The sequence below is a fragment of the Cottoperca gobio genome, chromosome 19, assembly GCF_900634415.1.
Source record: "Cottoperca gobio chromosome 19, fCotGob3.1, whole genome shotgun sequence".
Lineage (NCBI taxonomy): Eukaryota > Metazoa > Chordata > Actinopteri > Perciformes > Bovichtidae > Cottoperca > Cottoperca gobio.
In genome coordinates this window covers 2,040,833-2,067,586 of record NC_041373.1, presented here as the reverse complement: position 1 = coordinate 2,067,586, position 26,754 = coordinate 2,040,833, and the positions used below count along the sequence as shown (strand labels likewise).

At 41.0% G+C, this 26,754-nt stretch overlaps 3 protein-coding genes across 6 annotated transcripts in view; all 3 read right to left on the bottom strand.

Moving 5' to 3' along the window:
* llgl2 (LLGL scribble cell polarity complex component 2) overlaps positions 1 to 13,702 on the bottom strand; it is a 31,751-nt gene extending 18,049 nt beyond the window's left edge. For 3 of the 4 annotated variants that reach the window (XM_029456409.1, XM_029456410.1, XM_029456412.1), the window contains exon 1: positions 13,392 to 13,701. The gene's annotated coding sequence lies outside the window, so the exon portion shown is untranslated. Of the gene's footprint in view, positions 1 to 13,391 lie in introns of all 4 variants that reach the window. The other variant, XM_029456411.1, reaches the window with a different exon arrangement.
* Positions 13,703 to 14,544: 842 nt separating this feature from the next.
* Positions 14,545 to 25,539, bottom strand: galk1 (galactokinase 1). Its single transcript, XM_029456614.1, has 8 exons — positions 25,183 to 25,539; positions 24,665 to 24,854; positions 24,292 to 24,411; positions 24,042 to 24,177; positions 23,727 to 23,908; positions 23,213 to 23,363; positions 22,966 to 23,128; positions 14,545 to 15,380 (listed from the first exon to the last, which is right to left on the bottom strand). The coding sequence occupies exons 1-8, from the start codon at positions 25,345 to 25,347 to the stop codon at positions 15,306 to 15,308; spliced, it is 1,182 nt and encodes a 393-aa protein (XP_029312474.1). The 5' UTR covers positions 25,348 to 25,539; the 3' UTR covers positions 14,545 to 15,305.
* Positions 15,391 to 22,944, bottom strand: LOC115024778 (BTB/POZ domain-containing protein KCTD21-like). The gene is made up of 2 exons (XM_029456615.1): positions 20,002 to 22,944; positions 15,391 to 18,288 (listed from the first exon to the last, which is right to left on the bottom strand). Exons 1-2 carry the CDS (start codon positions 20,413 to 20,415, stop codon positions 17,824 to 17,826), a joined length of 879 nt encoding a protein of 292 aa, XP_029312475.1. The 5' UTR covers positions 20,416 to 22,944; the 3' UTR covers positions 15,391 to 17,823.
* Positions 25,540 to 26,754: the final 1,215 nt, after the last annotated feature.

The following is a 26,754-nucleotide window of genomic DNA, read 5'->3' as shown; positions in this document are numbered from 1 at the left end:
AGGCCCTTTCAGACAGTTTTGTTACTATGTAAAGTTGGTTTACTGAGCCCCCACACTCAGAATAAATCTATTTTACAGTTAATTGTTGAGATTCAAAATCCATCACTGATGCAGCCTATGAGAGAGCAAAAACACTCTTCTTCCCTTGTTGCATAACCAACTCTCTGCTCAGCCATTGTCAGCCAAGTATATAATAATAATAATAATAATAATAATAATAATAATAATAATAATAATAATAATAATAATAACATCACTTTGTCATCGGGAGCAATGTGGGGTTCCGTATCTTGCCTCAAGTGTTTAAGTGTTGAGTTTGGAGCTGATTTGGGACACTCATACCAAGAGTCAGTGGAAAGTATGAATACAGCCTAGATGATGGTGAGCGAGGCATCGCACATATAAAGTTCTGAACCTTTATAAAACATGTTATGCATAGATATATCATTTGTATATGTGTAAAAAAGTATTTTAGCATTAAAAATATTTTGTGCATGTGAAATTCTAATTTGTGCAGGAATATCTTCAATACTGAGGTTTCACAAAGTCTAAGAGACAGACACACACATTTCCAGTCCGTGTATGCAACACTGCAGTTAGAAGCAACAGGTTTAAATGTTGACCCTGTATTTACACTTGAGCTGAATAGCCAATCAGCACGTTGCCAACTGACCATCCAATCACAAGAAGTCAAACTGTGCAATCAGGGGGTTTGTCTCAAAAGTCTCGTAAATTGCATCCACGTTTTCCTCACATGTGTCTTTGCCATGCAAGGACAGTAGAAATGTGTTTTTAGAGAAATGACACGTCCTTTCCTCTGAGGCGACGTCTGTTGTCACTGTCGGAGCAGCAGCAGCCTGGTACCCGTTTAACCAACACCGGCTCATGAGAAACAACCTGTAGTCTGTCTCTATACTCTGTAGTGTCCTTCTCAGAGGCACAGGAATAATTTCTATAAGCAGAATGCCTTTAGATTATTTGCGCCTGTATTTATTGATATTTTGATTGTGAATTCATTCAGTCCGATCAGCTGCAGAGTCCAATCAATAACTGATATCCAATAAGGGAAGGCTGCTCTTATGTGGCTCGTAGTTAATTTTTGCATTCTAGCTAACTAAAAAACCTCTAATTTGTAAAATACAAAACGTTATCAATATATTCGGCCGATGGACGCTACAATTACAAACTGAAAGTGGAAGTGTTTGCTCTGTAAAATTGAAGCGGACTCTCAGCACAGACTAGCAGGAGTTTCACTCATGAGAGTTGACAGACAAACGATGGCGGAGGACTTTGTGTTAAAGCAAAGAAACTAATTAGCAATATTTCAAATTTAAACAAAATTGGGGGCGTCATAGGGAACAGTAGTGGCAGTACAGCCATCCAACATTAAAGATAATCGCTAACACCGGTGTTGTTTATTAACCGCTGGGTGTTTTCCGACACATGTATATAATAGACATTATGGTAATGTTTAAGTCACTCACTTTAAATATCTGGCAACAATCATTGACAATGAACTCACCTTTCAGACCAATGCAGACTACATTTACAAAAAAGCATAGCAGTGGCTCTCTCACTCAATGCCTGCACACCTGACCATGATCTACAGGTCACTCACGTATAACATGATCTCCTGCTACGGGAAACTCTCAGTTAGTCACAGGAACAAGCTGACACGGGTGCTTAACCAGGCCAGCAAGATCAATGACAAACTATTGAAACTCCAGAACCTGTAAAACAGGGCCAGAACCTGTAAAACAGGGCCAGAACCTGTAAAACAGGGCCATAACCCACCCACCCCCTTCACTCATCATTCAAGTCATTGCAATAACCCCCCCATCCGCACACAGGCAGTTGAAAATGTATGTTTTACATTTTTGCTGTCCCTTACTGTGTGCTTTACACTGTTGCAAGAACATTTCCATTTTATGTAAAATAATAGACAAAAAGGTTCTTAGCTCATCTTTAAGAAGCGACCTGAAAATAAAAGTGGCCTTCTGGTGCACGTGATAGGCAATTTTACAGTCAGTCATTCAATCAGTCGGCCTGTCACTTAATAAATAAATACAAATGACTAAATAAAATGAATGATAAAAAAAAAAACATCCTAAGAGTACACCCATCCGGTCTACATGTGTTTTGTGGATCTGGAGAAGGCGTATGACCGGGTCCCCCGGGTGATACTGTGGGAGGTGCTGCAGGAGTATGGGGTGAGGGGGTCACTTCTGAGGGCCATCCAATCCCTGTACGCCCAAAGCGAGAGTTGTGTCCAGATACTCGGCAGTAAGTCGGACTCGTTTCCAGTGAATGTTGGCCTCCGCCAGGGCTGCGCTTTATCACCAATCCTGTTCGTGATGTTCATGGACAGGATATTGAGGCGTAGTCGTGGAGGAGAGGGGTTGCAGTTCGGTGACCTGAGGATCTCATCGCTGCTCTTTGCAGATGATGTGATCCTTATGGCATCATCGGTCTGTGACCTTCAACAGTCACTGGATCGGTTCGCAGCAGAGTGTGAAGCAGTTGGGATGAGGATCAGCACCTCAAAATCTGAGGCCATGGCTCTCGGTAGGAAACCGGTGGATTGCCTACTCCGGGTAGGGAATGAGCCATTACCCCAAGTGAAGGAGTTCAAGTACCTCGGGGTCTTGTTCGCGAGTGAGGGGACGATGGAGCGAGAGATTGGCCGGAGAATCGGAGCAGCGGGGGCATTATTACATCCGCTTTACCGCACCGTTGTGACGAAAAGAGAGCTGAGCCAGAAGGCGAAGCGGATGTGGCCCGGAGAAGAGAAGTTTGGGGTTCCTTATTGGAGCTGCTGCCCCCGCGACCCGACCCCGGATAAGCGATAGACGATGGATGGATGGATGGACTGCAATTTATATTTTGGAGAACATTTTTGAATTTCAAGTGTGTGAAAAAATTGTCAAATTCAATAATGAAGAACAGAATTTCTAAAGACCAATCTGACTTCAAAGTGACAGTACTCACAATGTCACTGATTTAACTGAACAGTTTCACTTCGGATTGATAGCAGACCACCTCAGTCACAATATCAGGACATTCTGGTGTGGAATTTCAAAATTAAAGCCCTTTAAAATGTCATATACAAGCTTTGTTCCCTCTAAATTTAGATTAGTTAATAGAATGATCACACAGCTTTGATCATACGTATAAAAAAGGGTTAAATCAAACAGTTATGTTATTTTAGAGAAAATAGAAATATAGTGTTTATCGCTGCATAGCACTAAGCTTAGAATCTATGGAGCGTCAGGTAGCAGAACACTGAAGATGAGAGAAAGGAATTCTAGAGTGGGGTCCTGCTGCCACCTGCCAAAAGGCAGGCAGGGCACAACTTAGAAACCACACACACACACACGAGAAAGTAAGAAAAATAATATCTTCCTTACATTCTTTCTGTAAACAACACATAGGAAGTCACGTAAAGCACTGACAAGTGTTGTAAAAGACCACATGTATAGATGGTAAACTGTGGCTAAAGGCTCCACATTGCACAGAGAGACCAACTCGCTAAACACCATCATGTGAAGAAAAGGTTGAACCACAGAGCAGTGTAGGGCTGTGTGTCTGCGCTCTGAGGCCAGACCTCAGCTCACTGGCTCCTTCACTCACAGACTTAACTATGTAAAGTAAAGCAGCTCAGAGAAGACTTCAGACAGAGGGACAAGAAAGCTAATAACTGCAGTAAGACATGTGATCCACAGTGTCACAAGTCTGTGACAAAGCCCTGCGCAGTGAGTCACACTTTTCCGTCTAAACCAGCTCATTTGCATCGGTCCAAATTGAGACAGAGTTCTGTTATTACCTTCATATCAGCAGCGCTGTTTGACTCACTGCTGGGCTGTGTCACACATTTCCAACTCCAGCTTCCTCAAAGAATAAGTCAACACGACTCTGGTAAAGGGCTCAGTTATTGGTCTCAAACAGAACTTCTCAACTAGATAAATACTTGTTTATTTATGAGAGTGTGTACTATGTGACGATACCAGAAACTGATACGTCGATATCAATACCAGTCAAATTCCACAATTCTCTATACCAATTCGATACCATGTTCGTCAAAAACAGGGCTGTCACCGTGGTCCAAATCCATGATTCGACTTTTGATTATTTATTTGTTTTTAAAAGGATCACGTCAACATTGAAAAATATAAAAAATAGAGAATCGCAAATCCTGCTTTTGATTACAATGATAGAACTAGAAAGCTCATTTCAATCGATTGACTTTTCAATTCAATTAATAAAAAATAAAAAAAAGATTGAAGCTCCACTGCAGTGTGCTCTGAACGGCCTTTTACACCCGCACAGATGTTTCACCAATGAAATTGCTGTACCAACATAACAGAGGTTACAATCACAGCAGAAAAATATATACATGCTTTAATTTTTTTATAGTATATATAATTATTTCCCCACAAAAATGTATTACAGTTGGACTTTAATATTGTCATAACTTTCAAAAATATCCAGCCATAATTTGAGATTGCTCAGACTGCAACAATTGAGCAGCCAATAACAACTCTTACTGGTGCACAACCAGGAAGTTGTTCTGTGAGATTGCTTGGGTATCCGTAGTAACTCAGTGTCAGCAGAGATGACTTAATGCATGACGCCTCTGAACAGGCTTGTTGTTGCAGCATGTTGTCGCTGTAGACAGTCTGCGGGTGCATGTGACGGTCCCAGGAGAAGCCGTGGAGCAGAAAGAGCTCAAAGCCATAAGCTCTGCTGACAATGGCAGGGTGGGAGGTCTGCTTCACAAACACTACACCTTCTAAGAGCTACAAGAGGAATCTGCTGATGGGATAACGAGAGTAGGAATACAACCTTACATATGCACTCATGTACACAGTGAAGCCAACAACCATGTGCTTGGGTTCATTATCAGCACACGCTACATGTCAGGTGTGAGTTTCTCTCTGCAGTCTTCAGACATCTTACTCCCACAGTTGTTTCTCTCCAACCAGATTAATTGTAGCCTTTCAAGTAACTTGACAAACATTAGAGCACCCATTTATTAAAAAAGGCACTCAAGTGATATTTCTACTCCAGCTACTTATCAAGGGCCATGGCTGGGAATGAACATCACAATTATGTGAACTGCAGTGATGTTTAAGGCTGTTGGTTCAGACAGTTAGATTAACATCCTCCTCTGCTCCCTCACAAAGTCTTGTACAGTCTGGCTGACTATTCAACAAGCTGTGCTAACAAGGTTATTACAATTTGCACTTTTAGATGATGATACACTTGATCTCCATACAACAATTTGCAGTGAATAAGTGTATTTGTTTTTCTTCAATGGTCATGAGTGGCGCCTCTGGAGCAGGAAGTAGACCTGTGTTTTGTTTAAGGGTAAATGGAGACATTTGCGGTGTGACCTTCCTTGCTTTAGGAAAGTATCTACTGTTCACCTGACCAGAGTGGGGTATCCAAGCAATCTAATGCTGACAACAAGACTCCTGGAAATGTCTGCTCCTGGCAAAGAAACAGTCCCGTACACAGGCTAGCCCCGTGTAAATATATTCTTATTTTTTACACTTCTGTTGTACGTACAACCGAAAACTGAAAATTACATTATTATTAGGCAACCAAAATGTACGAAGCTAAAATCCTGTGAAAATAGTGGTAGCGACCTGTCAATTACATGCCGAATCAAAGCACCCGCCCTAAAGCATACGCTGCTTTATCGTCTATTTTACTCTAAATGGGACCATCATTAACTAAATGAACATCATACTGTATTGACGGTTGAGAAAATGTTTACCGAGGTAATAAATCAAGTGAGACGTCATTTTCTCAGACTTCTCTTCTTGAATGCAAGTTTAAGGTACTTCAGCACTGGATTCACTTTTCAGTGCATGTGTACATGTAGCACGATGTACATAGTTGCTAGCACGTACGAAACAGTGTAATGTGTTCATTAAAGCTTTAGACATGAGGTAGGCTAACTTCACGCTAAGCTAAGCAGCTGCTGGATGTACCAGACAGAAATGAGTGTTGTAGATCCTCTTATCCCACTCTCAGCAAGAAAGCTCAAATTCATATTTCCCATCTTTAGTAGGAACCAGTGTGCTTGACGCTTTGAGCCACAGACAGGGTAAGAAAGTAATAATAAAAAAAGCAGTAACAGATGGATTAACACATTGTTGGATTTTTGATTTTGAATGTGCAGAAATACATTTTAAAACAGCATGTTGCTACCAAAGTACTTACAGTATGTCTTTAGGCTCTACGTATGGCCTACAAACTAATAGTCACCTGTATTTAATAAATAACACAGCCATATTACTTTGGAACAATAAATCTTTGTAATATGTTTAATTTGCTTTGAAAACATATCCTTAGAAATCTTCTTTAATATATCACACCATCAGATTTATCATTTAACAAGAATATTATCTTCTTTTGTTATATAAAAAAGGTTGGTATAGTAAATTTCAACTGACAACCAGCCCCACTATCGGTTGCCATATAAAAAATGTTGGTTTCATTCCAAAATGCTTCATGTATCCATATTAATGGACTAAACTATCCAAACAAAGATGACTCCTTCCATAAACACAGCGTTTTGCAAGACATTCTACTTTACATGTTAAATACAATACTGAACTGTGCTGTTTTCAAATACCGGTAGTCTTCTCTAGCTCAGTGTTTTTTTATTTTATTTTTTTTATAAAAAAGGTTCCACCTAAGCTCATCTTGGATTTTAAAAAACTTCCCAAATTATAGGCATGACAACTGTATGGAATCTTTCAAGTTTGCCATATTGTCGATTTAACAACAATTAACATCTTCACATGGATACTACTTGTTTGGCCGTAAACAATGTGAATCAGTCAAAAACAAAAAAGGTTAATTTATATTGACAAGACTGTGGACAAGGTTGTTATTGTGACGGTGAAGTACCTGTTAGTTTCAGGTTAATCACAAGAACAATGGCAGGTCAGAGCGACAGAAACACAGCAGATCAGGTCAGTTTCAGCAGAGCATTGCACAGTGACGTGTCTTAGTTCTACTGTAATCATGGATTTTCCCAGGAATGTCACTTGGCAGTAAGTAAGCAATGATTTAACTTGTGTTGGGGAAAAAAAGCTTGACAGTAAATGACAGTGAATGTTTAGCTTCTTACGTCACATTGTTTCATCTACAGTGAGCTCATCTCTCAGCAGGATAAGGTAACATACAGTACCCTTTGATAGCTAATTTATCTGATTTATTGATCCTACACACAGTCACATACAGCATCTCAGCCTGCATTACATGTATTGTGTCTGCTGTCCAATATACTATCCAAAATGTCCTCCACTTAAAATGTGTTCACTCTCAGTTAGCAAGATGCCATTTCTTATCTTTCATCCCACAGTCCAGTGATGTCATCAAATTCCCAGCATATCAACCAAGCCATCTAAGTTGAGAAGGGAGTCAATGGAGGAAAAGAAAAAGTGCATAAACATGCCTGGACACGACAACAACAACCTCAAGAGAAGGCAGCTCAACCAGCAGAGTAGCTATATGGACTGCGTCTGTCAACGACATAGCTAACATAGTGCTTCAAAGTAAGAATGAATGGCCAGGAAATGCCTGGCATCCAAAACATTCTTCTTATGGACTGCAAATCAGCAGCAATGCTAGCAATTGCTGCAAGACAGGAAAAAAAGGTTTCAAAGATAAATCAGCCCCTCCCTGAGTGACATCTGATCAATTCCTAAACTTGAATTTTAGTCACTTACATTCATGGTACAAATTTGTTTTAGCTAAAAACAAAACCATATTCACACAGGTGAGCATAACCTGTTTGACAGCTGCTGTTAGACTCTACAGCCTGAAAGATTTGGCTTGCACACATGGTGTGAAAACAAATAGTCCCCCACTCTCCATTACACACATGGCCTGCCTGCCAATTTTGCCCCGCCAGTTTGATAATAAACCGAAAAATATTTTTTACACGTAACAGGATGGCTTGCTGTCCTTAGTGCTTCAGCTGTCTTTGACGATATAGGCAACCGAACCGACCAGTCTTAAAAATACGGAGCCCATCTCGTTTACCATGCTTTATGGGTGTGACTATATTTTACTGTGTAAACACCATTCATATTAAGTCGCAATTATTGTCATATGGACAGTTAAAACAACTTTCCCTGTACAATGACATTTTTTATTTGAACGGCATATACAAACAAACACAATGAATAAAGAAATAAATACAAGAAAATGAATAAAGAACGCTAAGCTATATGTATATACATTATACAGGAGATCTGTCCAACATTGTATGCAGACAGTGGGTAACTGTGTATGGAGTGTGTACGTGTATCTGCAGGCATGTGAAATGAGTTAGGGACAGTTGATTAAATGTGTATATCTGTTGTATACAACCAATGTGTTAAAGATTAAATTACCAGAAATAGTTTACAAGCCCTTTCTTCATAGATCCAACCTCTTGGAATGATGCATTTCATTTTAAAATGTACAACATTTTCTTCAGGGCTGGATTCCCTGAAACCTCCCTAGAGGGTCCGAGGTCTCACAACATCCTATTGCAGCTTTGAGGTCTCGAAAAGCGCTATATAAATTCAATGTATTATTATTGGTAACACTGCACACATACACGCAAACTGTTGATAAGGCACCAAATAAAACAGAAAGTGTACGGCCTGACACTTCGCTGTGATCCTGAGTTGGACATCACAGAGCTATTTTTGGTTCTGGTGATGGAAATGAGTCCTCTCAAGTCAGCATGGATGATGCGCGGCTGGGTTAGGGTGTGATTTGTGTCAGGTGAGTGCAGTGAGAGGGGAGGGGGTGTGGAAGCAGCATGATAGAGAAACATCAGGTATGTTATGCTGACACTTGGCTAAGACCAAGCAGCGGTTAATACATGAAAAATAGAAAGGGCTTTCCTGCATATCTCGACCGAAGAATGCAGCTAAGAAGACCAGTGGGAGAAGCAGTAGCTGTAGGAGGGGTCTGGCAAACCCACCACAGCAAACATGACAGAAATGCTTCCTTCCACTGTCCCTAACAAAACAGACATGAGATCTTGTCAGTTTTGGGTGTGGCTGGCAGGATATCACTTCTCCCACCAACTCACTCCCTCTTTCCTGTAATCAATTCCAAGGAGACACAGAAGAGGGGGGTGACATTTACACTAGTCAAGCTCAGATTGTCACAGACAGTGGGGAAATTAGGCTAACTTCAATGCATTGCAGTGAACTGTAATTGGAACAGCAGAAATAACACAATTCACATAATCAAAATGATGTGGTGCACATGTGAGGTCTGACAAACAGAACCGAACAACTTCTGCAGGATAGGATTGATGATGAGGGGGGGAATGTGAGCACTGATGTTACAGATCAGGAAGTGTCCCAGTTAACTGGTGACTGAATGTGCCAGTGTTTGCTTAAAGTGAAAACATGAGGTAATATTTAACGGTCCTGGTGAATATTGTCTCATTAAAATGTACGCTAACTTAAATGTGCGTCACCAAAAAGACATTCAGTCTCATTTTGAAAGTGGAGAAATACATTTTAAAAAGAGCACGTTGCTACCAAACTTTAGGCCAGGGGTCGGGAACCTATGGCTCTTTCGATAACGCAATATGGCTCGCAGACAATTTTGAGCTGACATTTAACGTGATTAACAAGTAATAAACAATTATATTGTGTCATTTTAAAGTAAAACATTTAGCAGCGGATATGTTTTTAGTTCTCCCCTCTCTTTCCTCCGCTTTGTCTCTGGCTGTAGGTGAAGGTGTGTTCACACGTGTGTGCGTAGGGGGCGGAGCCCCGCCCGTCGCGAAACCGAGCAGAGGAGAAACTGCACAAAGCAAGCAGTAGACCGGGGGGTCAAACTCAATCACAGAGGGCCAACATTAAAAACTGGGACTATGTCGAGGGCCAAACACGGTCCACATTTATTGAACAGGATACACATATTGGATAAAGTGCAAAAAGATATGGAACATATTTAAGTCAACTGCAAACGGATTGCTGAGCAGTTCAATTTAAATATCTGAGCTGCAAAGTCGGCAAATACTCTCAGTTGATCAGCAGAATGCTGTCGGGAACACAGCGGTGGAGATGTTTGTCAGTGTTTGGAAACACGTAGTGACCAAAGTTTCCTTCTGCATCCGAGTCTCCCACAGGCAGCTCGGCATCATACATGTCTGTGATCACACGGCCCTGAAGCTGCAGGTTTAACAGCGAGATGCTTCGTTATGTCGCACAAACAGTCCCGCTCACATCGTCCCAGAGATCTGTGGTGTGTTTCCCTTTGCTTTCCAAAAACTTTCATTTCATTCACATATTTAGTTACTTCCTCGAATGTCTTTCCCCGTGGTTGTGCCATGCATTGATTTACCAAAACCGACGGGCCAGTTATGACATATGACATGATATTTTCTCGCGGGCCGGATATAATTGCCTTGACTTTGACACCCGTGCAGTAAACACTGAAACGTGCACATAAATGAGATAAATAACGTAAGCGTTTAGTTTATTTAATAAAAGAGCACGTGTTCAATGAAACACTGATACTGATATTAGTACTCTGAGAAGTGTTATTCTTAAAAAATGCACACGTAAAGTTGCATTCAAATCTATTAAATATATGGCTCTCAAGGAAATACATAAAAAAATATTTGGCTTTTATGGCTCTCCCAGCCAAAAAGGTTCCCGACCCCTGCTTTAGGCTCTACATATAAACTAATAGTCACCTGTATTTAATAAATAATGCAGCCATATTACTTTGGAACGATACGAAATGTCTTTGTAATATTTTCATTTGCTTTAAAAACATCTCCCTAAATTGTCAGGGCCAAATCAAGATCACTTAACTTTAGCTTAAGCAGCTCCAGTGCAGAGCTCTCAACAGTAGTATTGGGTGTCATCAGCCAAATTAGATAATAAAACAATAATATGTGACTGAACAGGAACGTGTCATTAGTACAATAATGGGTCAATTATAAAACTGTTATCAATAAATATTACTTTTGGATACCATGATGACGTTTCAATACAACTAATGTCAATGTATAAACATATCATGTTTAATATTATGTAACCTACATATACAAACCTGTAATTAGGCTGCAACTAGCCCTAGGTCTATAAATTATAAGAAAATTGGAAAAATATCATAATTATTTACCTCAGCTCGTGTATTCAAATTGTGCGTTTTATTTTGCAACCCAAAAATATCTACTGCATTATCCACTAATATATAGAAACTTTATGATAGAGAAAATATTTGGAATTGAAATCCCATCATCATTCAGCCCTTTGGTTATTTAACATGCATAATTGCCAAGATGGGGAGGCATAGAGAAAAAACGTTGCCACAGAGCAATGTGCTGGATATGCTCATACACATTAGGCTCTCTGCAGCCTGTGGGTTTTAACGTGGACTTTGATAAAATAATTGTGCATTTTGTATCGATCAATCCTCAGTTTTTGGGATCTTTTTGAAAATAATAATTCATCCATTACTTATCCAAGTCATTAATACATAGCATACATACATTCTCACAATGAGCTCTCTCCAGACATATCTGCTGTAAAGCCCGATGAGCAGGAGGACATTCTATAGCATTTTGACTTCCTATGCCATCTATTAGCAAACCACAAAAAAGCTTCCTTTCCTGCTAGATAATGTGTTGCACATTGGGAGAGGTAAAAACAGGAATCAAGTTAACAGTTAACAGCGCTAAACACAGCGTGACCGTCTGAGCCAAGTGCTCCTTTTGAAGTTTACAAGCAAGGAACACCTCTTGGACATCTCACTCGTGTAAGGTTAGATAAATTAACTTTCCTGTTCAAAGTTTTAAAAAGGGAGCCTTTGAAGACAACACTATGACAATCTTGCTTGTATATTCGCATTGCTTACAAGTGAAGTTTTGCTCAAACCTACTCCTAAAATGCATTGCTTGCACTACATTTGGGAGCAGCTATTTGTTTTGCCTCCATAATAGTTACAGGTGGACTTTACCATGCAGGTGTACTAGCACTAAGTCTACTGAGAACAAAGGCTTTTTGTTTGGCTATCTAGTGCTGATGCAGGTGGCTTTGGAAGGACTCAGCCTGTGTCCTTCAGCAGTATCCTGACCTAATTACAGGACTTTTTGCTGCTTTTGCTCTAGGTCAATACACCTTTTGGTCGGTTAAAATTAATCATACTATGATAAAATGAGAACTAAGTTACATTTACAGTTTATTGGATGAGCATGCCTTTGACAGGATGACTCGCATGTAAGTTATCACAGTTAGTCACTACAAGTGAGCTAATTAAAAATGTACTTTGGTTTAATGGAAACAATCGAAATAGGGCTGTATAATGCAATATAGTCTTTTAAACTACATTTTGTCGTGTTGTTGTACGTTTTCCTGAAACTAGTCAAACCGGTGACACGCTTCTTGCTCGTACACACCCCCCTCCTCAAATACACCAGTTACTCACTGAAACCAGACCGTTGACTCAACGGACTTACTAACATACCTGCTGGGAGACACACCTTGCTCAAGTTATACGTTTCCGTATTTATGCAGCACTATCTGCAACTACTATTCCCCTGGTTGCACATTGAGGTTAGCAAAAACACCACGGTTTATTCGTTATATAATAGGTTAAACCACTTATCAATTCCTTTATAATTGTATGTACTGGACTCAGATAAATGAATGGCTTCAAATTGCCATCATTATACTCAGGTGTGCGCTAACGCCTACTTGAGCTAGTTAGTTTTGCCTGGCATTGTTTACAGTTAACACCAAGCTAGCCAGCAGTTAGCAAACCACAATACAACAACTCATCCATACCAATATTTGTATAAAAAAGGCGATTTAATAGTGTTGTCGATATAGACAGACCCTCATTTTTTAATAACTGACGAGGTCTTTCAAGTCACTCAGGCAATATGTCACAGTTGGCATGTAAGAAATTCACCGAACATACTATTACAGCCCAATACAAGCTGTAAACCATAAATATGTAATGTTAGTGACCACCTCTATATGTGCCTTTTCGGTGAGATAAGTTAACAGGTAACTTGAAGTTGACCATGTAGCTTAGTTATTAATGTAATGAATAGAAGAATGTATGTAGTTAACAATGCAGACAACTCTGAAGTCTTTGAAATGTGCAAATTAGCTCAAACATACGGTAACAGCACCAAACTGCCAGATTTCTGGGTGGAATATCAGAGTAAAGCCAGCTAGCCAGTAAGCAACTGAAAGAATGATGTCTAGCTAGCAACTTTAGTTAGCTTGAGTTGGAGCAGTTCACGAACAGAGAACTGGTGGCTGTAAAGAACACGGTAGATTAATTGTTAGCCAACTTGCTAGCAAGCAAACACCTGTGGGCACCAACTCCCAACCCACCTGATTCAAAACAGCCGTTGCTCAGCCGAGGTCCACAGTTTACAGCCGCTGGATAAGATTCCACCCCCGGCCAGTGTCCGGTGATTTAGTTGGCCAAGAGCTCTCTCCACATAAAAAGTCGTGGAAAATGTGACCAGCACGTAAGCGAGTACTCACAGGTTATTTGCTGAGGAAATATCACGACTGAGCCCCGGTTAAAGACTAAAAGTGGTATTGGTGCTTTCTTTTTCCACCGCTGCGGTGGTAGCCTCGGTGTTTCCTGCTAGGCTAAACTTCACTGTTTTGCTAACTCCTCCCTTGTGATACATTCAAGTGCATCTCGTTAAACTCTTACCGATAGATCAAGTCCCGCCCCACTTCCGCGTTACGCTTCTGTTTCAAAATATTTCATAGGTCAAGGCAGTCTCTCTGAAAACATGGTACTATCCATATTCTTAGCAACATTAAACATGTCGTAATTTTAACATGAATAAAAGAACAACTAGTTGGATGATTCCAAAACTACAGCTCCCATGAGGCTTTATTGTCTGCTGCCTGGGAAATGTGGTTGTTGGATGCTAACAAATGTTATTTTATGTTTGTTTAAGTTAAATTATGAGGTGGTTTCAGTTTTGTACCACATTTAGAATATGGACAGACATTTAGTTTGTTGGCAAATTATTACAATTTTCTCGTTATGAATTACATTTTAAGAAACAATTGTTCTGCACACACAATCATTATATCCCCACTGAAATGCAGAAGGGGGACATGAGTTATCACATTGTTGGGTTGTCTAATCATACCTCTGTTTTGGACAGCATTTAAGCAGCAATCAACAATAACAGGCAACAGTTGCTTCACTGCATTTACATTCTCACAAGAAACAAGGTTATAACAATACAATAAGTTCTAAACATCTAAAACCCATATTTACACAAGAACATATAGGCCACTATGGGTAAATATTGGACCTACAACCAAGGAACAAATGGAAACAAACTGTGGACATTAGATTAAAATCCCATTGATAAAGCCAATATTTTAATTTGACCTTTCCTTTCAGTCAAAAGGAAGGAACATATTTAGATATGACAGCTTTCTTACAGCAGAAAATTAAAACAAGAAAGGAGGTTTTGTTTATCAATAAATAAAGACAAGACCGAAAGAAAAGTATGATTTGACATTTCTTTATTCTCCAAAATACAGTATATCTTGATCCTCACTATTTAAACAAAATATCTTATATAATTCATACAATCAAGGAGGCATTAATGTGCTCGATTTCCATTCATCTAATATAATTTCCAAGTTGAACTGGATAAAACATTATATTCAAAATAAAGATAAGTTACGGTACTTAATTCCAAATTCTATCTTTAAAAGATTAGGCGAACAGAGTTTTTTCCTTATTGCAATTTTGGTTTAAATAAATTCTCTCCTGTTTTCTGATTTTCACAGGTAGGCTCTTTTATGTTAGCTTTTTATTTATAAGAGTTTCTCTCCCCATGAACATTTGATATGGAATAATAAGAAAATAAAGTATAGAAATAAGTCAATCTTCTGACAAATGGGTCCAAAACAATATTTTGCTCACACTGATTAATGAGAACGGCCTCTTTCTTACATACAGGGAATTCTTAAAGACATTTGGTATTCCAATACCTGCACAGTATAATATAACAGTGTTTGATGCATTACCTGCATGTTGTTTAAGACTGTCGCAAGGCAGCAATGTGTTTAATGAACAGTTAGTGTTTAGGTCGGATGTTTAGTTAAATGGCATAAACAGTAAAGATAACTAATGTAACAAAAAACAGTATGCATGACAGCATCATTTTAATTTTAAGAGTGAACATTGAAAATCAAAATCAAATAGAGAAGCCTATAAAAGAGGAATGGATCTGTTAAAAAGCAGAGATGCATTGACAAAGGTCATGGCAGACTGAGAGCCCGAGCTCCCTCTGAAGGAGTTGTGACATAGAAAGTCGGGGTTCCACTGTATCGCTCCTGTTAAAAAATTAAACAAACATACAACACACACACACACACACAATGAGAACATTAAACCAAAAATACATCTGAAACAATTCCTTAAATGTGAGAGCTAAGCATTATAGCTGTATGTGAGCAAACTGATGTCCCTTGTGCAGAATGTGAACAACCATTATAAAACCAGACTGTCCATCCAGAGGGGCTGCAGAGACATTCATGCATTTCTTAAAGTCCGAGGAAGGAAGTTCAAAGGGGGAGCAAAAGGAAAGAACCAATGGGTTTGTTTTCGCTACTAGACACCTTTCCTCTTTAGTTGAGGCCTATTTTAGAGAGTCTATGGTCAAGAAGCACCAGACTACAATTACACAGTACGTCCATAACTCATCTGACTAAGTCATTCAAAGGGTAAACGAGACAGAGGAGATCCTTCCCACGAGGAATGAGCACATTTCAAAGAGTAGGTTCAGATTTGTTTTTAGTAGTTGGCAGAAGAGAAAGAAATCACAATAATCACCAGCAAAGTCTAACTAACTAACTTCCATTTACATGTCATTTATGGAGAAAACCCAGCAAAAACTTTACTTTCCAAATCAAAACGGTCAGTAAAATAGGAACTGAATGACAGACAAAAATCTAACTTTGATTTGTGTTAAGGCCTAATTTGTAGGTGTAAAAAGGGTTACAGCATAGCTACTGAGCCTAAGCATGTGACCGCTACGCCCACAACACCACCTCAAAAATGTAACTACACATCGGGGCTGTGGCGGCGTCGGAGACACCACGTGTGGACACAAGGCCGTTCTCTTGCAACTATACATTGAGTTTAAAAGGATAGTTACCCATCTTTGGAAAACACGCTTATTTGCTTATATAGAGTCAGATGACACTCGTATGTCTGAGCAATAACTGGAGCTCGAGTCAGAAGCTAATTAGCTTAGCTTAGCATAAGGACTGGAAACAGCTAGCCTGGCTCAAGTTCAAACTTCAAATCTCTGGGCAATCGGCTTGTCACAGTGAAAAAAGTGTCAACCTTAAGGTGACGACGAGAGTCCAGGAAGTGATTGAGTCTAGAGAAAAATAGTTCCAGCATGTGACGCCACGTCTGCTTCCAAATGTTTTCAGGAGGTAGAAAATGCACACAACACGTTTGTTATGCCTCAGGTGAGAAACACACAAAGAATGTATTGTGGCTGCTGAATTGCACACTCGCAACCCATCTGTCCCGTCTCAAAGTCCATTTGACAAAATAATTTGCGCTAAAGATATTACAGCGCAAACACGGCCATAAAGTTATACATGTGCAATTATCCGTGTGGTAAAATATAAAGTTTGTCTTTGCATCAAGAACACCGTAGGCAGAACAGTGGCAGAGAGAAACAATGACATTTTCGGACCGGGAGCTACACGTCCGGGCTGACGAGGTGCAGAGGCATTCCTCAAAACTTCAGGTTAGGAAATTAAACGTGACAGAGAGGAACCACATTTGGGTTTTAATATGCCAGCCTGTCCGCGCTGGTGGTGTTTTTAAAACACTCATCTGCAGACTGCAGCTAATTGCTAGGCAACAGCATGTCACCCTGTGAGGTGCTTTGAGAATTACACTGTTTCTTTTGTATTATTTGTGCAGGGTTAGGGTTAGGGCTAACCCTAACCCTAACCCTAACCCTTAGCGGCCGCAAAACATCCTTTTGTGAATTCACCCCTGAATGTAAACCTAACTTTCTTTTACAGGAAAGGTTCACAGGGCACAGACACAGGAGTGGTATCGAGCCTCTCATGAAGGTCTTGCCTTTTTCCGCAAAAACAGGGAATACGAACATTTTCCAAAATCAGTTGTTCATTTAACTTTGCTTCAGTGATCTCAGACTGGACCACAGGGAACAGAATTCTACATAGATCATTAGTAAATGAAGAAACTCATGAAAGATTTCATTGGTGGATGTACAGGGTTGTGTGGGAAGCTAACTCTACCCCAGAGCTGCCAATGGCAGTACTTACTGTAAGCTATGCTGATAAACATTAATTAAACTGCAGAGCAAGTTTCAAAACCCATCGCACACATGCAGCCTGTGAGACCTGAAAACATCCCAAATCACTGCTGTTCTCCAGTAGCACTGCCACTGCAGTGTATTACAGTCCTTACAACAGTCAGCACAGAACATTTACACAATAGACACCTATGTTTGGAAGCCCAAAGGCAATCCCTTTAACAGATAGATGAAGCCTGCAATGTTTGAGAGTCCATGTCTGGAAAAAGTCTTACATCTAAATGTTACATCTAAATGTCCACACTATGATGTGTCAGCATTTGTAAGTTTAACACAGCTTAATATGGAAAATTCTATAACAACATTTCAGTATCCTTTTGATCTCCACATTAACTCCAACTGGAGAGAACAAACTATTTCATCCACTCGGCATGTTCTGGGGCTTTTAGTTCATGTTCTTCGCCCAGAGCTCAGCACTTGACAAGACGAAGAGAGGTGCAGTTAAGAATTTCCACTGGGTCAGGAGTCACCAGGTCGACCTTGAAGCCTTCAGCCAAAGACACCTTCAGCAACTCCTCCACAAACCCCTGCATGTCTGTGATTTCACACAGGTTCCGGTGCATGTTCATGATGTCATCTAACTGCGTGACCTCAGAGTTACATACAGTTAGCCCCTGGTAGCTCTGCTTGTTGTACTGATCCTGTGGGAGTTCGTCAGGCCTGGGCACCCACTCCAGTTTCAGTCGGTTCTGCCGCGGGTTGCATGGATGGGGGCTAGTGAGACCCTGGGATGTTCTGTAGAAGAAGCGCTCACAAAGAAGGGCCAGGAAGGATCTCCAGGTACAAAAAAGGTCAACTGTGAAGGTTCGCACAGAGCATGTGCGAAGCTCATAGTTTTCCGGCCCATGGCGTAAGTTAAAGTGAAGAACACGGACCTGGAATGAGAGGGCAAAATATGCTGACTGCACGTTCTCCAGAGTGTACACAAACAAAGAACCGGTCTGTCCATGTCTCTGAATGTGTGTGCACACACACACACACACACACACACACACACACACACACACACACACACACACACACACACACACACACACACAATGATAGATGTAAAACATTCTTATGCATTTTTTTGTTGAATCCAATCAAAACTTCAATTCAGGTGTAAGGTAAAGTCCAACATGTTGATTGAAATCCCAAAATTGAACTATTCCTTTAAATTCTCTCTCGTCTCACCAGACCAAATCTGACTGTGGAAAACTATTTCAGGAGAGCCTCCAGATCTATTCTTAGCAATGACAGTGACAAGAGGGTCTAATTACTTCAGTATAGATACAAATTGAGACATTCAACTTTTATTTACTTTCAGAAGGATAGCAGTTTCTGCCGCAGCCTCAAATGCTTCCACTGGATGAGCTCCAAAGCACCAGTGGCACAGTGTTGGTTATTGTGGAAGTATTTTTTGAAAACAGTTTCCATTGACAGTATCTTAGATGGTTCTGTGTAACAAACCATCTGGGGTGTCAAATTCAAATGTGGCAGATGGTGCTCAAGCTGAGCTGAATCTACAGCACTGTGCAGCATGTAAACAATATGCCACAGGTACCAACAGCACTAATAAACAAAGATGTCACATTGGTTCTTGTGACTGAATCCAGATAAAAGGTGCTGTCCTGTACCTAAAGGCTGTGAAAAGATAAGCACAGCATCCTGCTGTTTGATTATCAGCTGATCGAGACTCAAACGGCCTCATATGCTGCTATGTAACAAAGCCACTGAAAACACAACGCTCCTGTGAATCGCTGTGTGAACTAGAGGAAAGACTTGTTTCCTACTGTAGCTCTCTATTGATACACACGTCTCTGCACACGCAGTGAACAAACGTTTCAATTAACTAAATGGCTCTTGTAGCAACACAAGCTTGATAGTTTGATTACTAACCGTTTCCTCTTGTAGGACAAGATGTTGACAGTAGTTGCTGTGCGGTCGCATCTGACTGCTGTCCACTTAAAAGGACCAAGTTTACAGCTGGAACTGCTCGCTGTCTGAAAGCACCTTTATAGACCAAAGACATCTCTTTATATAGATCGTCATATCGCCTAATCATACATTTTGTGCACTTTTGAAATCATTCTGCCAGGAACACTCTGATGACACTAATGTTATGATGAAAGAAATAATCATAACAATTGTGTCCATGGTGGACTCATCTTAATTAATATCTAATCTTAATAAAAACTCAAATAATGGTCCTCATGCAAGAACATTCTTATTCTTAACTTCTTGTAAGTATTTATAATAACTTCACCTCCCGTGTGATTTGATCCAAAAAAAGTTTCATTTGCAAAAATGAAAAAGAGTCAAGAGAAGATTTTCACATTGCAGGTTTAGCCGTGTCAATAGTCGTACTAGGAAATATTATGTCCCACTGTCGACTGTGTCCACCCCACAGTGACCTGCATGAAGACCCTGAGCAGCTGTCAGAGGGGGTTTGTCTGCTCACGCCTCGTACGACAGATCTGCATTTATGAATTTGAATCCCTTGTGTGCCACTTCAGAACACATTAGTTTGTAAAGGTTCTTCCATGAGGCCAATTGACTTGATTCATTGTCACACAGACATGTTGCGGTTACTTTCAAAAACATACCTTGGACTCAACATTCACCATAATCATGGCTCCTAGCGGCCCTCCTCTAAGGCTGAGAGGCACTGATGCCTCATAGCGGCATATCTCCTCCAGCAGGGGGCGTATCTGAAAGAAATCCACCTCTCTCCGCAGCAGTGCCAACTCTGAAAAGCCATACGGCAGGTCCAGGGAGCTGGAGCGCAGGTAATTCAGAATGTACCGGAAAACTTTACCATCACGGTCGATGAAAACATTTCCTCCGTTATCTCTCAACACAGGGATCTGTCCGGTGAACATAGCACCTAGCATGGAGTCACGACAGCGTGTCAGAGTGTCCAGGGTAGTAGTGTAAATCTCTCCACCGACGTTCAATGATACCGGGTCCTTCAGAGAGTTCCTGTTGCTGTTGTCGTCCGGGGAGTTGAGGTTCAGCATCTTGGAGGAAAAGCTGTGTTTTCTGTGCTCCTGTGAAGCCTTCTCTGATGTTGCTATTGGGAGGACAAGGATCCTTCTGCTCTGGTCAGGAATGCTGAGGACTGAGGGATGTGGAAGTTTCAAGTGCTTCTTTTGTTTCCAAGAAAGACTTGTTTCGTTTGATGGTTAGCAAGCCACAGCAGTAGCCAGGATACGGCCACGTTGGGAAAGATGCAAGGAAATCTGCCAAGTATGTTTCCAAAGCTGAAGATTTATAAAACTCTTTTCCTTCTCATTGTTGCCAAGCAAATCCTTATAAATGCAGGTGTTTCCCGTGATTTTCTGCAGTTAAATTGTCATCTTTACCTTCACCTTTAGGATTCTGACTGGTGTCAGCCAACACCAGGCCTGCAGTCTGACTGTGTAAAGCAGAAAGGCAGCAGGGCCACAGTGACCAGACCAGCATGCTAATAACTGGACACTTCTGGCTCCATGAAGCTCGCTTTTATCCTCAGCTCATACCCCCTGATCTCTTTCACACACACACACACACACACCACACACACACACACACACACACACACACACACACACGAGCTGTCTGAGCAAGACACGGGGGGCTGAGCAATTCGTCTGAAATGCCCCCCCTTAAAGTGACAGACAGAACACTGAAAGTGCTTTTTGTGTGAGCAAATGAACAATGTCCTCAGACACTTTTCATTTCAAATACCCTTCGGAATGCAAAGCTTTTCCAGAAAAACTACAATTTCCTAAATAAACAACAGCAAAATGTATTTTGCTGCACCCAGCATGAATATTTAGGAAGTTTATTTCTACTCCACTACTCCGACAAACAAGATCTTCTAAAGCAAATGGTATTAAATTAAATGTCAACTGAAAGCAGTACAGTGAAAAGAAGATGTGTTAATGCTGCATCCACAAAAAACACATCTGTCAGGTAGAACATCTTCATCAGATGTTTGGACGGATTCAGAAAGAGATGGTCGATCTAATTTTATCGGTACATTTGGTGGGTAATTAAAGTTGCATTATTTCTATATCTCAGAGCAGGACTGTGCAGCTGCTTTAATCTTCTTTTAAAGTTAAAACCGCCCGTTCCTGCAAGACTTGTGCTGGATCCCAATGCAGCCCTCTAGTGTCAAGTCTGACCTGGCAGACAATATTAAAGAGTATGACTTTTTTCTGTGGATAAACTTTTACTCAAACTCTTGTCAGGGTTTGGTTTGAACTACAAAAGCACTCAGAATACATGCCAATTTTTTCTGGTTATAAATGGATAACAGGTAAGGTACGAGGTAAAACACTATACTGGGAAAGAATAGTTGTTTTTTTGTAATGTTTTGTAATTAATTAAATAAATGTTCAAATTTGCCCTGTGAATGCAAAAGCTAAGTGCCCCTTTCTAACACAATACGAGGGTAAGTAAAAGTGTTCAGTTGGTTTGATGTTGTCAGGGCATCATTTTCACAGGGTTCTATGTTCAACTCCGTTCTTTGTTTCTTGAAAATGCCCAAACATACAAACAACCAAATAATAATATCTGTTATATCTTTGTGCCCACGTTGGTTCAAATTACTGTAGAATACAGAACTGGGAAACGTCTTGTTCAGGTTCCCATTATGTGATGTAGAGCTGGGGAGCATCGGAGTCATCCCCATGTGTGAGAGGCAACTTAATTGAAGGTGTATTTCATATGTTTTGGTGGAAGCTAGCTAGTTTCCCTGTTAGCAGTGTGTGTCCCGAACTACGTTAAAACCAGTCCTGGAACATTTTATACAACTGAATACTCATACATGAAGTTTATATTGTTCTTTTCAACTAACTCCCAGTAAGACAGCAAACAAGCTATTGGCCAAAATGTCAAAGTGTACCTTAAAGAAAGGCAGCGTTTGCCTGATAACAGATGGTTCATCCCATTAACTTAATTTGCCTCCTCGTTTCCCTTACTCGCGACTCTTCCTGGCATTTTATTCTATTGTATGTAATAAAACTGTCGCTAAGCTCTTGTCTTTTCATTTTAGTTCAATTTATACCATGGAAGAATGATACACGTTTTGTTTATAGAGTAGGATCTCCCCATTCTCTAAAGTGATTTCTTATTAGCTATAAAATTTGAGCACATTAAACATTTTATGACTTTGATCATTCTTTTACAGTCCAGAGCAGCTGTAGTATCCAGACAGCTGTGCAGCCGGGGGCGGAGCTTTATATGCGTGTATCGATAACACTTCTCTTATAGGCTGCACTCGTGTTTTCTTGCTTCCCTCTGGAAGCCTCCTCTGTACTCGAACCCTTTGAGTGCATTTAAGGAATTGGGACGTCCTTCAACATGGCGCGTCTTGAACGATTACCGGGTCAAGTGATGGAGGACAGAGGAGTCGAGGGGGGACATTGAGATGAACCCAGTGTGTACAGTATCTACCAGCTTTCCATATATAGATTTGCAAGAAATTCGATTTATTGATAATAATCCTGATAATTGACCTACAGTACACATGATCTCTTCAGTATACAGTGCATTACTGTGTGTGTGTGTGTGTGTTTTATAACCTGTATGTGGAGTATAGTCCTGTCAATAGCACTGGCCTGCAGCAAAGTCACGGTGCATCCACCAAATCCTCCGCCCGTCATCCGGCTGCCAAACACCCCCTCCACCTCCAGGGCTGCAGACACCAGCTCATCCAGCTCCCTGCAGCTCACCTCATACAAGTCTCTGACAGAGAGAGGACAGCGAGTTAGCTCACACACCTCCCACATTCTCTTCTAAAAAGTGACTCTCCCGCTGCTTTAAGTGTACCTGAGCGAGTTGTGGCTCTCCACCATAAGCTTGCCGAACTCTTTGTAGGCTCCTCTCTTCAGGGCGTCAGCAGCGTGGACAGTTCTTTCTATCTCCTCAATCACATGACGAGCTCTTCGACAGGTTACATCATCCAGTCTGTCGCGAGCCTCTGAAATGATAGGGAAGGTTAAAACGTCATGTCATGCTTTAATGGGCTTGAATAATGATGGATGTTGAAGAACATGGAATTAAAATTAAATTCCTTTGTTACACTCTAAAGATCTGCTGTAAGTCAAATTAGTTTACCTTTTGAGAAAAACTAATCTGAAAGGGGGAAACAGCTGCTTTGCACACAAAAACAATTAAAAAGATTTACTTTAAACAGTATTTCCATAATGTAGTAAACACTCTTCTGTCATTGATGTGGTCACAGAGCAATCAGACACAAGGAAGCAGCCCAGGACAGAGATAATAAAATAAGAGACTGGAACAACATGGAGCAGCACAGGAGAATATAAAATGTACTTCACACCCTCCAGGTCCTGCATGGTGGCTTCTCTGAGACTGTCCTTCCCCAGGATGGAGGCCGCCTGCTGACACCGTCTGCGTCTCATGGGGTACTCACTGCCGGTCAGAGAGTGCTTCACGTTGGAGTTGGTGATGAGAATGAGCAGGCCTGGATCTGCCAGAGGGACAGAGGTGGTCTCCAGCGACCTGAGTCAAACCACAAACATGTACATGATGTCTTTGAATGCGTTACACCAAAACATGGCAATATTAAAAAAGAAGTGACGAAAGATTCATCTCCATGTTGGATTCATCTTCTCTAATTGGATGTTTGAACTACCTGCAGTCGATGAGCAGAGCCTGGCCCTCCCTGCCGAGAACAGACACAAACTGATCCATAATGCCACACGGTACACCAGCATGAGTGTGCTCTGCCTTCTGACAGGCCACTGCTTTGGATACCTTGTCTCCGTCATCTGAAAGGTGAAGAAAGATAAAAAGAGTAAATATCAAAACTCCAGGCTTCCCTACCTGAAGATCAACCAAAATGGTTGTAGAAATAAAGAACTTTAATGCATTTTGATCATGACCTGGCTTCAGTTGCTGCAGGAATGTGTAGAAAGCCACCTCCAGCGAGGCAGAGCTGGACAAACCCCCTCCCAGGGGAACACTGCTGGCTATCACGGCCCTGAAACCTGGGACAGGAGGAGCTGAAGAGCACACACACAGAGAGAGGACACATTAAAGCAATACACAACCAACGCAGGATAAGATGACATGTGTGACATCAACAAGCTCCTGCTGTACATCTCTTCTCATCCACTTTCACAGGACTAGATTCACTGTAAGAGGTGAACAATGACAAATAATCTCATAATAATATTATTAGTGGTTATATTTATTTTCTTTAAATTATGACAAATCCCAGGTAATCTTTTAATAGCTGAATACAGTCATTGTTACCCCTGTAATGCTCTATAACACCCTTCACATAGTTTGCCCAGCTGGGTAACCCTGGAGCCAGTGGGGATCCATCAGTGGGCAGGATGAAGTCCACTCTCCGAGGCTCATCGGTATCCTCATTCACTGTTACCACGGTAACATCCTGGCCAGAGGTTTGGCTCCCCACCACCACAGTCACCAGGGGCAGCGCCTGGTTCACCAAACACAGACAAACACAGAGGAAATATATTGACAAACTCCATTTAAAAATCAGGAAGTATAACGTTTCTGCTTAGTACTGATGTGTGGAACTCTGTTGTTAATATAATATTCCAGGAGGCCAGTCAGTGAGGTGTAGCGTGTAGCTGGACACTGCATGCATGTCCATTTGTGGAGGGAGTCATTACAATGTTTTGAAGAGGCCCAGCGTTATGTTATGTCCTGAATAACACGTCCATAACAGGTTACATTGAAACATTAAAGTGCCAGATTTGTCAACGAGATTTGGTGACAAATACGGTCATGAGTCATGATGTTACCATTGGAAGCACAAACCCCTGGTTGTAGTCTGTGTGCTCCCCTATCAGGTTGACTCTTCCAGGAGCACACACTGCCGTCTGAGGAGCCTCATCTCCGAACACCTGCGCATACACCCGCCGAGCATCCGACACAAGCTCGGATACACTTGGAAAAGAACTGGCCATTGAGCAAGAGGCACTTTTGACCGCTAGTTACGAATTATATCAATGAAACAGTCGCGAGAAATCCATCCAAATGAGTTAGGAAACTTACAAGCTTACAAATTCTCTGTAGCTCTGAAATATGCAATTAGAGATTGTTAGGGTCATTTGACATGCCAGGTGCGCTGCAGTCTACTTCCTGGTGGTGTTGCCAAATAGTTTGTTGTGAGGCTCTGGTTGGTGGGATGTAAGACGTCACATGACACAGTTTGCTAAATCAGCTTTATTTTTTATTTCAATGGGGGCAGTTTCCCACAGTTTCTGGACACATAGTTGTCGCATTTGTTTCCGCTCCCCGTCTGCGTTTCATTCCAGGAGTAATGGACGGGTTGCTGGTGCACACAAAGAACCGGAGCCCGGGGTGGGTTAGAGAGAGGGTGGCGCCTGGTGGCCGTTGTGTTCAAACTTCTGTATGGAGATTAGGGGTGGGCGATACTGCAACATTTGATATAGATCCGATACCAAGTAAATACAGGGCCAGTATTGCCCGACACCGATAACAACGTTGGTATCGATACATCGATATTTAAGATCGATCCGCCCACCACTAATGGAGATGCTTAACCATGTTTGACCTGGTGTTGAAAGGAGAATAAAACAATGATACTGCAGGAATAATCATTTTTTGCGGTTGTTCACTGCATAAGTAAAAGCGCAAAAAGGCACAGCTGTGATAGCCTTTAGTTGTGTGTGATGCATTAAACCTAACAAAAGCCAGGGTTAGTTGAAAGTGATTTGGTATTTTTTCTGAATCAGAGGCAGATTTTCTTATGACTCAGCACATCCTGAAGCCTCTTCTGCAAACAACAGCAACAACTTCCCAAATCATACAAACACATTAACAGTTCACCTTTGACAGGAGGCATAAACAAACTATGCAGTCATTTGAAAAGTTTATTTAGCTTGAGAAATAGGGACATTTTTTCAACACATCAAGAACATTTCATCCTTCAGTTTATCATAAACATTGAAAATCAATGCACCGATACATGGTTTTCACTGAACCGGAATGGGATGAAAAACTGTAATCTGTAACTGTAACTAAAGCTGTCATAGAAATATAGTGAAGTAAAAAGTGCAATATGTTCCTCTGAGATGTAGTGGAGAAGAAGTTGTAGAAAATGAAAATACTCAAGTACAAGTACCTTTTGTAATAAGTACAGTACTTAAATAAATAACTACTGTTACTTTCCACCACTGTCACTCCTTCAACATGTAGAATCATATGGCGTGTGGCTCCCCCTGGTGGCCGCTGTCCCACCATGCACTGTGAAACCACCTCGTACTGTTCTTCTGAACTCAACAACACTGATTTAAACCTAATGTAAATGTAAACATGTAAATTGACTTGCATTCATATAATGCCTTTCT

Excerpts from the sequence above, each read along its gene's own strand:
- LOC115024778 (XM_029456615.1), bottom strand. The coding sequence starts at position 20,415 with ATGCTGAACCTCAACTCCCCGGACGACAACAGCAACAGGAACTCTCTG. Across the intron at positions 18,289-20,001 it reads TGGTGAATGTTGAGTCCAAG|GTCCGTGTTCTTCACTTTAA; the intron begins GTATGTTTTTGA and ends CTCTCATTCCAG.
- galk1 (XM_029456614.1), bottom strand. The coding sequence starts at position 25,347 with ATGGCCAGTTCTTTTCCAAGTGTATCCGAGCTTGTGTCGGATGCTCGG. Across the intron at positions 24,178-24,291 it reads CCTGCAGCAACTGAAGCCAG|ATGACGGAGACAAGGTATCC; the intron begins GTCATGATCAAA and ends TTCACCTTTCAG. Across the intron at positions 23,129-23,212 it reads GAGAGCCACAACTCGCTCAG|AGACTTGTATGAGGTGAGCT; the intron begins GTACACTTAAAG and ends TCTCTCTGTCAG.